Consider the following 13,241-nt stretch of genomic DNA (forward strand, 5'->3'; position numbering starts at 1 on the left):
TTGTCCTACTCACTAAACCTGGATACCAGCTGTGAATATTAGTGCCCTAGTCCTTGAGTGATGTTCTCAATCAGGGCTTTGTCTGCCCTCAAGGGGAAGGTGTTGCATAGATTGTGTTCTCACAGCAGAATGGTAGAATGGTGACACCCTCATTATTTTAGACCATTACTATAGGATATACCCTGTAAGGGGCAAGTCTTACTCAGCAGCTAACCACTCTCCATCCCCCCCAGTTGCACTTTGCTGTCCTTTGTGATGGAGCTGCTGAAGAACTCTGTGGCTATGCAAGAGCAGGTCCTGGCCTGCAAGGGCTTCCTGGTCATCGGTTACACCCTGGAGAAGGTGAGAGACGTGATACACACACCACCACCCCCTCGCCAGAGACACATTCACACGCCGCAGTCTTCCTCTCGTCCGTCCTAATTGCTGTTCTGTGTTGAAATTGAAAGGTGGATAATATGATTTCCCAGCACTCTGTCCATTACATCAGAGAGGAGCAGATAGTGAGCTGTCTGTCCTTCAGCCTCAGTGCTGTGCCCTCCAATTCCATACTGCATTTGTCTGTTCTGGGCTTGTTAGACACAGAGTTAACCTGATTCACCTTTCTCTTTGTGGGTATCCTCTGCTCCCTCCCTCTCCTCCCTCCTCTGTAGTCTTCCAAGGTGCATGTGACTCGGTCCGTGCTGGACATCGTGCTGGCCTTTGCCCGTTACCTCAGCAACCTGCAGAACGGCGTCCTGCTGCTCAAGCAGCTGTGTGACCACATCCTGTTCAACCCTGCCATCTGGATCCATGCCCCTGCCAAGGTAAGAGAGGAGAGGTACTGGCACATGGCAGGCGGGTAGACGCATGCACGGTGACACACACAGTCACGGCGACACACAGTCAAGGACACAGTTGTGCAAGCACATGAAGGCACACACACATGCACGGGCACATGTGACGTGTAGACAGGCAAACACACACACGCCCACCTCTGTCCATCCCACCATCATCCTTTCATACTCTGTCCTGTATTTCTCCTCCAGTACATGAGAGCGACAGCCCACCATTCAGTAGGTTAGGTTATTGGATTTTATTTCTGCCTCACCTCATGCTGGGTTTTTCACGTCAAATCAAATCACATGCGACCTTACAGTGAAATGCTTACTTACAAGCCCTTAACCAACAATGCAGTTTTAAGAAAATTAAGTTATAGATAAGTGAAAAAATATAATAATAATATATGAAGTAACAAATCATTCAAGAGCTGTAGTAAAATATCAATAGCGAGGCTATATACAGGGGGTACCGGTACAGAGTCAATGTGTGGGGGCATCGGTTAGTCGTGTGTGTGTGTTCTTACGTGTGTGTTTGTGTGTGTGTGTGCATTCACCCCCCAGGTGCAGTTGGTGTTGTACACCTACCTGTCCACCGAGTTCATCAGCACGGTGACCATCTACAACGCCATCCGCAGGGTGGGCACGGTACTGCAGGTCATGCACACGCTCAAGTACTACTATTGGGTCGTCAACCCCCAGGACCGCAGCGGAGTCACGCCCAAGGGCCTCGGTAAGAGAACACACACATGCCTCCCTACACACACACACACACACACACCGCACTCTTTCATATTTCCATTAACACACTTTTCTACACACACTGATACAGACTGATACCTCTCCACCCCCAGACCATAGTGTAGTGTTGCCATGGAAGTTGAACATCCAGTCCTTTGTGTCCCCTGCAGAATGTGCTTTCCTGTCCTTCTTGTACCTCTGTTGTCTGCTAAACCTAGAATAAACATGTTGTATTGTCTACCTACAGCTGTGCACTCTGCATCGCGTCCTAAATAACATCCTTTTGAAAACAGACCTTCTCTAATGACTTTGTCCCTGCGTGTCTGCGTGTGTCTGTCTGTGTGTCTGTCGTTGTGTGTCTGTGTAGACGGTCCGAGACCCAATCAGAAGGAGATCCACTCTCTCAGAGCCTTTCTGCTGCTGTTTGTGAAACAACTCATAATGAAGGTTAGTATGTATGTAATGAGAATCTCGTTTGATATTAAAAAGAATATATATATATTTGGCTTTTTACACCTAATGTTAATCTCCAATAACTATGATCGGTGAAGAGTTATATTTGCACTCTCTATTTTCAGGATTACGGAGTGAAGGAAGATGAGCTTCAGAGTATTCTCAACTACCTGCTCACCATGCATGAGGTTACAACTAAAAGATCATTCAAAATATCATGTCCTATACACTGCACTACTTTTATACAATAGATCCTTTATTGTGAAGAGTATGCAGCTGCACCATGCACTATCCACTCTCCAGGAATTCCTGTTCGTTCTTACTCAATGCTCCTTTACAGTTTTGAGGTATAAAACTGCCCACTAGGTGGCACTCTAAGCCAACAGCTCCGGCCTCCCAGACCCTCTCTCCTCTCTGCTATAGATAGACAGACCAATCACACTGTGCCGGGGAACCGTCCAGGCTCTTTTTAACCGTTGCCCAGTTTCACCAAGCCCTCGCTCACAGAAGCCTCTGTGTTTACACTGCAGTGATGCATAGAGAATTGATGGTGCTGTAAAACAAGCAGGAATGATCCCTGCAGGAACGAGGGGATTAACTGCTCTCCTTCAGGAGCTCCACAGTCTTCTGTGGATTGTTCATTCATCAGATAATTCCCTTGTTTCCGTGTATTATTCATTCCATCAACATTCGTTATCAATGACTAATGATCTGTTTCCGTAGCGACCATTACTAATCAAGATGGAAACGGTGCACTGGTTTGATCTTTGATGTTGTGTGTCACCAATTAATCAATAATTAGTGTGAAAATAAACAGTATTAATTATTGCACTTACATGGTCAATGCCTGTGTTTGTGGGTACTCTGCATCCATGTGGGTGTCTGTACAGTAGGGTGTGTTTTGGTGTCTGCTTCATGATGATACATGGCATAACAGCACACCCACCCACTATTCATCTCTCGTTGGGTTGCATGACTCCACAGTGAAAGGCGGTGCTAATTGCGAGCCCAGTAGCGCGCGCACACACACTATTTATCATATTGCTAATAATGCTAACAAAGGGCCTCCTCCCTGGTCTGATTCATTCAATTCAGTACAACTGTATTTATTTTCCCAGGACGACAATCTACTGGATGTGCTTCAGCTGCTGGTGGCTCTGATGTCGGAGCATCACGGCTCCATGGTGCAGGCCTTTGATCAGCGCAACGGAGTACGGTGAGATTCAGGAATAGAATGACCCACCGGCCCATCATAGAGCTCCAATGGGAGTGCCCGTTACAGTCGTTTGACTTCTATGCCGGTACTGTAACTATAACGTCATCTCCCGTGGCAACGGGTGGCACACACTCCACCACAGGCCCTGCGGCCTCTGAGAACAAGATCGCTGTGATGTTAGCCTACGTTGTGTGTGCCGTCGAAATGGTACCGTGTTACATTTGTAGTGCCGGAGACGGTACCCTATTTCCTGTATAATAGTGCACTACTTTTAACCAGAGGCTATAAAGGGACTAGGCTGCCATTTCAGATGTGCCCTTGTGGTTCTGTTTGTGTTTCATGAAGCCAAAATGAAGCCAGATGACACCGAGGCCAATACAGATGGTTTACTGGCTTCATTTGATCCTTTATCTGCAGGACTATTGACATTCTGCGACGACGGCGCACAAGATTTATGTAGCTTATTTAGTCACCCTGTTTGCATTCTCTGTCACAGGGGGTTAAATGTAGTGTGTCATCCATGCATGTCTGGGCTGGTGTCTGATATAGGCCCACTTTAAAGGCTTCTGGAAATCTTTGCCTGACGCCACTCATAAAGGCTCCAACCGCCTTCTATTTTACGACCCAAGTAGATGTCCTATACAACTGTATAGTAGGTTCACAAAGCAGATATAATCTGTCATGAAGTGATTCTGTAAATGTTTGGTTCTGATACACTCTTTTAGGTTTTATAATTTGAGAAACTGTTAAATGTGCTTAAATATGTGACATTTGTTATTCGTGTGTTTTTCTTTGTTTCTGTACAGGGCCATTTACAAGCTACTGGCTTCCAACAGTGAAGGAATCAGAGTTCAGGCACTCAAAGTCTTGGGCTACTTCCTCAAACACTTGCCCGCTAAGTAAGAACTCTTGTGTTGCTGTTACTTACCTTGTACTCTTGTCTGTAGGATATTATTAAGAATTGTCCATACGTTTGGTCGCATAAAAGCACTTAATTCTGCCTTGGGCATTAAAAGTATATTTGTTCCAGATTAAAGGACTCAGTTAGACTCAGTCATTGATGTAATTATTCCAATTCTATAGTCATTTACTTTTAGGCAGCCAAAAGTGTTTTCAATTCAAAATGGCCTCTCCTCAGTTATATATTTCTAAGAGCCAAATCCCATCATGGAGATGAGTATCTACAGAGAAAAGGGTCTCATTCAGGTGGAGGTCGATATCTAATCCTCGTTCAGCCTGCGTACCGTAGTAAAATGAATAGCTGGTATTAAAGCCCTTTCTATTTCTCTCTCTTTGGAGAGTAAATTGCCTCTAGTTGTGTAGAAGTGTTTAAGATAACAAATTAGCCACTCGTAAGCCTCCTTTGGTTCAGCGACCAATTAAGATGTCAGAGTCGAAAGACAACAACCCAGGATGAAATACAGTGCAGGTCTCATTGAGGCTCTATTTCCAATTCTACTGATTCCTTTTTGATCTCCCAAACTTTTGATCAGTGGTAGTATATATTCCCCAGCCTCATCTCCAGCATCATCCTCATCCCCTTCCTCAACCCTAGCCTCAGCCTCAGTGCCCCCCCTCCCCCAAAAATCACTATTTTTGTTGTTACGGGAACACAGTCCAGCTTTCAACTTTCTCTTGAAAGTTGGAATAGTAGAATTTCACAAGGTGCAATTTCTAAATTGGGTAGTGCATCATCAGTTTTCCTTGTCATGTTGTTCCCTGGCATACCTTAGAGAGCTATTTATAACTTGGCAGAAATGTCCGGATCAACTAGCCCATGTCAGCTACCATTTTTTAGCTAGGTGTTTTAGCCCATAGATGTTGTAATGTCTTGAGTCACAGAAATATCACATGAATAAACATTGGACATGCTTTAAACCTGCAACATTTCTCTGCACCCCATTAAAAAAAGTCAAATTGCAGGAAATACTCTTTAAATTTGCAACATTTTCTCTCCGCCAACAAGAGGTGACCAAACAGTTTGTCATAAACAGTACTTGTGCCCTTAGAAATCGACATGGGCATACCTGCGTGTGTGGAGGATGTCCCTAATGCTGGAAGGGGGGCCTGAGAGAAAAAGTCTTCAGACTCTTTGCTGTCTGACTAATACTAGCTTTATCATCCCAGAATATGTACAGATGAGTGATACTCAGAGATGAAAGCTCTGAGGGATACTTGTCTTTGAAGGGTCCGGACAGGCCTCTGCAGGGTTGCTTTTTTTCATGTCTTTCAACTGTGTTCAAATGTGTTCTGATGCACTGGTAAGCTTACACAAGCGGAGGTTCACAAACATTCATAGTCCGTGACTCACCCTATGGCTTCGGGAATCTTCCTTGTCTGTCCTCAACCAGTCCTTGACCGACAGCCCAAAATGGAATATGTACTGCCCAACATTTTGGAAACATTGCTTGCTATACCATACAATGGTGCCAATTAATGATTTTGTGAATTTATAGTTAACTGTCAAGTTAAAATTTTTTGCATGTAATTAAGTGCAACACGATACACTAATACACTGTGTGGATACAGGGATCAATGTGCTGGTACCAAATGTCAATGGATACTCACTGACCGTTTGACCCTTGACCTTTGTTCCAGGAGGAAGTCAGAGGTCATGCTGGGTCACGGGCTCTTCTCCCTGCTCAACGAGCGACTGATGCTCCACTCCAACCAGTTCAGCATGACAACCTACAACGTGCTCTTCGAGGTCAGTTAGTCCCTCTCTCGTCTCTTCCTTGCCGTGTATGTGTAGGAGAGTCTATAAGAAAATGTAGTAGTTGACATACGAAGCTATTTTCTCTTTGCCTCCCCCATAAATCCTAATACTAACTGCCCTCCATTTTGTATTTGCATTGGCTGATGATTTCCATCACTGTATTAGTTCAGTTATACATGCACTGATTAAACATGAATTAATTCTGAGAACACATTATTTAGATTAGAAGTGTGTTTTCTGAGTTAACACTTTTATAATTTGTTTGATGAAGTTGTATAGAACGTGTAGTTAAACTCTAGTTTTCCTGTGGCCTGCGTCAGCTCTAGCTATTCTCCTTCTGTCTGGACCTGAATAGCATATCCCTTCTGAAAACATTGCAGTCCGTTTTGAATCATGATGTTCTATCATTACCCATTGGTAATAACTTAACTCAAATGATGGTCATTTGTGTTAATGTATCTATGTTATAATGGCATACTAAGACTTTTGATGGACATTAATGCACACTATATTAAACTCCACAGGAATCATGGATTGTATCTGACCTTGTAAATATATGGGATTGACAGGAGACACTGGGGAATTTCATGTATTCCTCCTCTGATGTTACTGTGAGATATTGCCGTCTATTCGATTCGTCACTGATTCTTTTTACCTATTTCTTCTGTAAAGACTTGGTGAACACATACGAACATATGTGGATTTCTATATGGCCCAATGTACCTCTTCCCTGGTGCTGTTAGTATGAGCTATAGATGCAGAAAGTATTTATGTAAATCTCATATCTCCCTTTTCTGTGCAGATCCTGGTTGAACTGAATACGTGTGACTGTGGAATTGCAATGTGGAACTCATGTACTTCTTGGTGATGTTACTATTGAGCTATAGATTCACATAAAAGTATTTATTTCTCTCCTCTATTTCTCCCTTTCTTTTCTCCCCTCGTCTCTTCTTTCTCTCTCTCTCCTTCTCCGTAGATCCTGACCGAGCAGATCTGCACTCAAGTGATCCATAAACAGCATGCGGACCCCGACTCCAATGTGAAGATTGTCAACCCGCGTGAGTCACCCCTCGGCATTCCACCACTAAATAAATCACCGTTACCTACCGCTGCATGCTTGACCAGACCTAGAGAGCCTCCTCTCCCTTACGGCCGCTGCCACTGTTATATACTGGCCAACAAATGTGGAGCATAAATTGAGGCTAAAAAAACTATACTACTCAAACGGTATGTGATCATAGACGATTAGGCTAATAGTGGTCGTGTTGGGCTATAAGAGGTTGTGTTGGGCTATAAGATTCAGCTGGTACATTTTAAGTCCATTTTTATTTTATTTTATATATAATAAAAAAGAGTAGCTATTGAGAGAAAAAAACCTACTTAATGAAAGGATATTGTGACAGTATATTTAAAAAAAAAAAAGTTTCACAGCAAATTAAAGTTGTGAAATATCAGTTTTATTCAGTTGACGTTCACTCAACAGCTGAAGTGGAACTGAATAAAAGGAGTTAAACACCTCATGAAATCAACACCAGGCCCTGCGGCATTATATAATGTTAATAAGAAGCCGTTTTACTTTTGAAACTCAACTGTCATTTTTCAAAAGTAGGTATTTGATCCCATCCGGGAAATGATGCAACAAGCTTACATGGCAACTTAATATTTCATTAAGTTGATACACTATTGCATTATGTGGTGTTTTTAATAAGAGTTTAGAGGAACAGGAATTTATAGTTCAAAATGTATCGCACCATTTTACAGTTTTCTTGGCAATTAGAAACATTTAAAAAATTACGTTTGAATTATGACCCTGTCTTCTGCAAAGGGGTTCTCATTTGATGTTTATCTTTTTAATATTCTGGTAATGTACACATACTGTCATACTCCCAGAGATGTAGCTGTTTCCCTTTACTACCAGTGGCATATTTTTATATACATGCCTCATTAAGAGGGACAACATCCATGCTTAGTTTCTGTTTGATGCAACGTAACAAGCTCATAGCAACCTCATTGCTTTGATCAATGTACTTGTCTCATCCTGTCCTCGTCTAGTATTTTCAGACCATTACTTACCTCTAATTTCACATGCCAGCTCTCAAAACCTTTTCATATGTGCGAGAATCAACTTCCCCAGCTGTGGCGGAGAGGGGGGAAAAGAACTGAGTCAGGCTGAAATCACAACCGAGGTTTACTTTAACCCTGCTCTAATCGTACAATTTAGCCTCATTTGTGTGTGTGTGTGTGTGTTACACATCTCATAGTCACACATTGATTAGCATAGGCCCTTTATTGTGGTAAAGGCATCCAGTCGTGTGCAGTGTAAACTAGAGACTGTGCTTTTTGCATGTGAACTGAACACACTTTATGGGAGTTCTGAGCCATGGGAGCACCATGGAGTCTGTTTCTCCTTTACTGTAGCTGCCTGCGTTCTCTTCTTGATGTTATCTGCTCTGAAGCCTCAAAATGGGCCTGATTGCAGTCTTTAGTAACGTCAGAGCGAATCAAACAAACTAAGGAAGTACTGTTTCCCTTAAATTAACTCCATGGAAAGAACCCAAGACCAAATGGGGGGAAAAAAGACCCCATACTCACATCCCTCCATCCCCCAGTAACATGCAGAGGTCATTTTCTGGCAGTGAGAGTTCAGTGATTCATAATTTGATTGACTAAGTCGTATAGAAACAACAAACGTCTGGGCTGCGAGGGGTCCTTGTTGGTTACCATCGGTTACCACCAAGGTCCAAGACGACAAAGTGAAATCATAACCCCCCCCCTTCCTGACTCAAGCTAAATGGACACTGACATAGTCTATATAATTCATCTAAACAGCCAGTCTCTTTAGGTTAACCAAAGAAAGGGTTCCAGGAAGCCTGCATAGGACTTTGGCAGGCGTGGTACACAAACAGACACACACACACACACACATCTCTGAGTTGAAACAATAGCAAACTTTGTTTGATCGTTTCCACCACATAAATGTTGAGGTGTCTGCTGACAGTCAAATCAAGATGGCTTGTGACACAAGGATTCACACATGTTGAGATGAATTGTCTGATTGTGTTGTTGAATTGTGGTCTGACTCTTACTCCCTCTGCAATTGATTTGTTTCATGGAAAAAGTGTTCATTTCAAAAATCCATTATTATTTTTGCTATTTAGGATACACAATTTAAATGACTCATAGGGAGTAAAATGGTATTATTCAGTATCAATATTGTGATATTTTTCAAATGTTTTAAAATCAGTATTGTAGCATGTCACAATTTTCATACTACTTTCAAAACAATCAGAATTTATTTAAATTGATTCATTTATTTAAATGAATTCTCAGATTCTGTCTCTTGCTTTATCACGTCTTATTTGGGGAATCAGTATTAAAAACTCCTTATTTTAATGAAGATATTATACTATGACAGACAACAGTCTGTTCTCTGCATTCCTCTGCTGACCGTCTGTTCTGTACGACCCGAGTCAGTAACCCTGCAGGGAAAGTAGTGTGTCTGTGTGTACTAAACCGTGTCAGACACCGTAACGGGGCATTAACAGAACGTGTTTTCCTGTGTTTTGACAGAGGTCCTGAAGGTGATCGCTGCCCTGCTGAAGAACTCTCCCCTCTCCCCAGAGAGCATGGAGGTGCGCAGGGTCTTCCTGTCAGACATGATCAAACTGTTCAATAACAGCAAAGATAACAGGAGGTAAGGAACGTCGCAGCCCTGAAGTGTACTACCAAGTACACCACATTCTAGTACACTACATAGTACACTACGACAGGGTCTTCCTGTCAGACATGATCAAACTGTTCAATAACAGCATATATAACAGGAGGTAAAGAACGTCTCAGCCCTGAAGTGTACTACCAAGTACACCACATTCTAGTACACTACATAGTACACTACGACAGGGTCTTCCTGTCAGACATGATCAAACTGTTCAATAACAGCATATATAACAGGAGGTAAAGAACGTCTCAGCCCTGAAGTGTACTACCAAGTACACCACATTCTAGTACACTACATAGTACACTACGATAGGGTCTTCCTGTCAGACATGATCATGATCTGTTCAATAACAGCATATATAACAGGAGGTAAGGAACGGACTCAGCCCTGGATTGGACTACTCTGCAATAGAATACCACTAAACAAGAACTGGGTTCAAATAGAATTTGAAATTATTCAAATACTTTGAGGTTTTGCTTGAGCCCGCCTGGAGCTTTGTAGTTTTGCAACTATTCCATTGGTTCAGTTGCGCCAGGCAACCTCAATCAAGCGCAATCAATCCACTCTAGGGAGTATTTGAAAGGAAACAAATACTATTTGAACCCAGGTCGGCACCAATATCACTTCAATACAGCCCTCTGGTTGAGTTCAGTACATGTTTTCCTGGCATACATCCCCTGTCCGATTACATCTCCCAGTTCCTCATGCTGGCGCCGTGCTGGGGCTTTACTGCAGTGAGGCCAACAAGCTTTGTCCTTCATATGCTCAGAGTACAGGATGTTTTGAAGATGTGTGATATTGTGTATCTGTACACTACATGAGTGTGCTGTGTATGTAGAATTGTTTTCAAATGTTTGAGTTATGTTTGTGTGTATGCACGCACATGCAATACTGTTCCTTCGGAGCGCTCATATCTGTGTGTGTTTGTGTGTGTTTATCAGGAGCCTGCTGCAGTGCTCGGTGTGGCAGGATTGGATGCTCTCTCTGTGCTTCATCAACCCCAAGAGCAGCGAGGAGCAAAAGGTCACTGAGATGGTGTACGCCATCTTCCGCATCCTGCTCTACCACGCCATCAAGTACGAGTGGGGCGGCTGGCGCGTGTGGGTGGACACCCTGTCCATCACCCACTCCAAGGTCAGAGAGCTCATTAACCCCATCAGACGGTCAACCAAACTCTGTCTCACGGAGAGCACCAGGGCTTCTGGATAGGTTTCTATACGTCTCTGTGGATTGTCGACTCTTTCTCTTGCTCTTCCAATCTATTTGTTCTCTCTCTTCTCTTTTAACTATGTCCATTTTCTCTTTTTCATTATTTTGGGAACACACACACTCCCCGCTCTCATTCACTCTCCTCTTACTTTCTCTCTCTTTCTTTAGCACTGAAATTAGACTCCACTCACCTCGCTGCCCTTTCTCCTACCTCAGCTTCTCCAGGAAGCCGTCAAGATCTATCTCAACACTCTATCCAACCAGTCAGGGGCTTCCTTTTTTAAGTTAGATTCTGACACAATAACAGTCTCAGAGGAAATGTCCAAAGATCCCCCCTATCCTCAATGACCCACTCATAGTTTAATAGTGACTGACTGACAGAGAAGTGCCTCTTTCTCTGTGCCCGTCAGATCGAGCCTGGTGGATATCTTGTGCTGATTATGATGTGAAAACGGCAGTGTGCTGGCTTAATGGAATCGTTCTTTTTCCTCTTCCATCCCTTCTAGTCATTTATTTATGTATTGAGTTTCCCACTCTAGTTAAACATAAACTACCGGCTCTTCTTATTTCAGAAACTCAATTAAAAAAAAGGCTGTTTAAAAATGAATTGTTGATATTGGATTACGGAGCCAGGTTCAAAGGCAGTGATGTAATTTGGTCGGTGTCGGATTGTGGTGTGGGTGGCTTATTAAAGCTTGGCATATTGGAGTTTGGTTGAGGGAAACTAGGCTTTTTTGTGTTGAGGTGGATGTCTATGGAGTTCTGAGGATGTAGTGATGGATAAAGGCCACTAGGGGGCACAGTTACACCATTTGGCTCTTTCTCTCTCCTTAGGACTGGAGTTGGTTGGCTTGGTTGCACAGTATTTGCGAGACCAAAACCTCAAGCCTGTCCGTGTGTACCCAACCTAAAGGTTGTATGCGAAAAAATAACTGTGTCTCTAGTATCATATCTGACTGAAGGATTACTCATATAATTGGTAAGGACAGTGCTGAGTAAATATGTAGTTGTGGAGACGTGGGAAAAAAAACAAACAAAGAAAGCTACAAAATGACATCACCGCCAATTCTGGCTAGACTGTTCCAAATGATTCTGCTGCCGTTTCTGCATTTTTGCCTTGGGACTTTAAGTGTCTTATCGTGACAGGCATTTTTCAGTCATTTCCTTTTTGTGATGTAATTTTGTATTAAAGCTGTTCATAGACAAATGATAAGGACTATTTCACTTCAGAGTTTTACACAAGCTTAAACATCAAATCACGATTATTGCTTTCTACACTGTAGACTGTAACAGTAAATACACAGCATTTATTCACGAGACCTTTAAGAAATGTCATTTTTTCCATGAAAGCACACCATGAATGATTCTTCACATATTTATTGATATATTGTATATTAAAGAATAGTTTTGCAGAAACATTACCCTTTTAAATTAGCTGGGAGCGGATGCGAAGACACATGTTAAAAGTCATAGGCTTGTCCAATTGACATCAGTCCTGTGCAGTACAAAATAAACCCAAAGTGAGTGTTTATTTGTAAATAACACCTTGTGTGTTTAGGGTTGTGTGTCGCCCCGAGCTTATTGCTGTAGCACGTTGCACATGGCCACAATCACACGCTGCTCTGTAGTTTCACTTTACGACACTGCCATACCAGCCGCTGTGCAAAAAGTGTGCGACTGAGTAGAGGAGTTGATCATTCTCTTCAGTACTGGACAGATGGTAATTGCCCTTTCCCATAATTGCACAAGATTAATGCTCTTGCTGCTTAGCTCTGTTTACAGTGCCCCAGCACTAATCTAAAAACAGCACCACACACACACACACACACACACACACAGAGGGTCCCATGCAGTCTTTGAATTGGGTAGGTGCGGCGGGCACTAGCCATCCAGATACATGCATTTGCTATAAAAAAAACCCTGGAGAAACTCAATTGCAATTTTATTGTCCGGTTTGATAGATTTCCTGCCACCTCTGTAGCACCAGAGCTGTTTGTCACTGTTGCTCTCCTCCCACGGCTGTTGTGTGTGTGTGTGTGTGTGTCTACCACTCTCTCCCTCTACCCACACACATTGTCTCCTCCTTCGCTCTGAGGTTTCTAGAAAGCCTATTCTGAACACATTGAATATTCATCCTGAGCTGCACCTCAACAATCAGAGAAACAAGGCCTCATCAATTTAACCAGCCCACCGGGAGCATCCTGATAAATACAGACACGCATTCAGAAGTATCTACATACTGTATACACACACCTTCTGCTATGCATCTAAGCCTCTATTCATTTCATTATTTATATGCCGTTTGGAACACATTGTGTATATTACACAATTGAAAAGAAGTGCCTCTCTTGAATTTTTATGAAAATTGAA

General features: G+C 42.7%; 1 protein-coding gene across 1 annotated transcript in view; it reads left to right on the plus strand.

Annotated features, from left to right (window-relative positions):
• The window catches only part of LOC115123172 (lipopolysaccharide-responsive and beige-like anchor protein), a 50,935-nt gene that overhangs the window by 541 nt on the left and 37,153 nt on the right, over positions 1-13,241 (plus strand). The window contains 11 exon segments of the mRNA XM_065003329.1: positions 234-342; positions 654-806; positions 1,383-1,551; positions 1,927-2,006; positions 2,138-2,200; positions 3,131-3,228; positions 4,035-4,127; positions 5,827-5,935; positions 6,921-7,002; positions 9,515-9,638; positions 10,604-10,796. Coding sequence (XP_064859401.1) covers positions 234-342; positions 654-806; positions 1,383-1,551; positions 1,927-2,006; positions 2,138-2,200; positions 3,131-3,228; positions 4,035-4,127; positions 5,827-5,935; positions 6,921-7,002; positions 9,515-9,638; positions 10,604-10,796 — 1,273 coding nt within the window.

Source organism: Oncorhynchus nerka, linkage group LG18 (genome assembly GCF_034236695.1).
Source record: "Oncorhynchus nerka isolate Pitt River linkage group LG18, Oner_Uvic_2.0, whole genome shotgun sequence".
NCBI lineage: Eukaryota > Metazoa > Chordata > Actinopteri > Salmoniformes > Salmonidae > Oncorhynchus > Oncorhynchus nerka.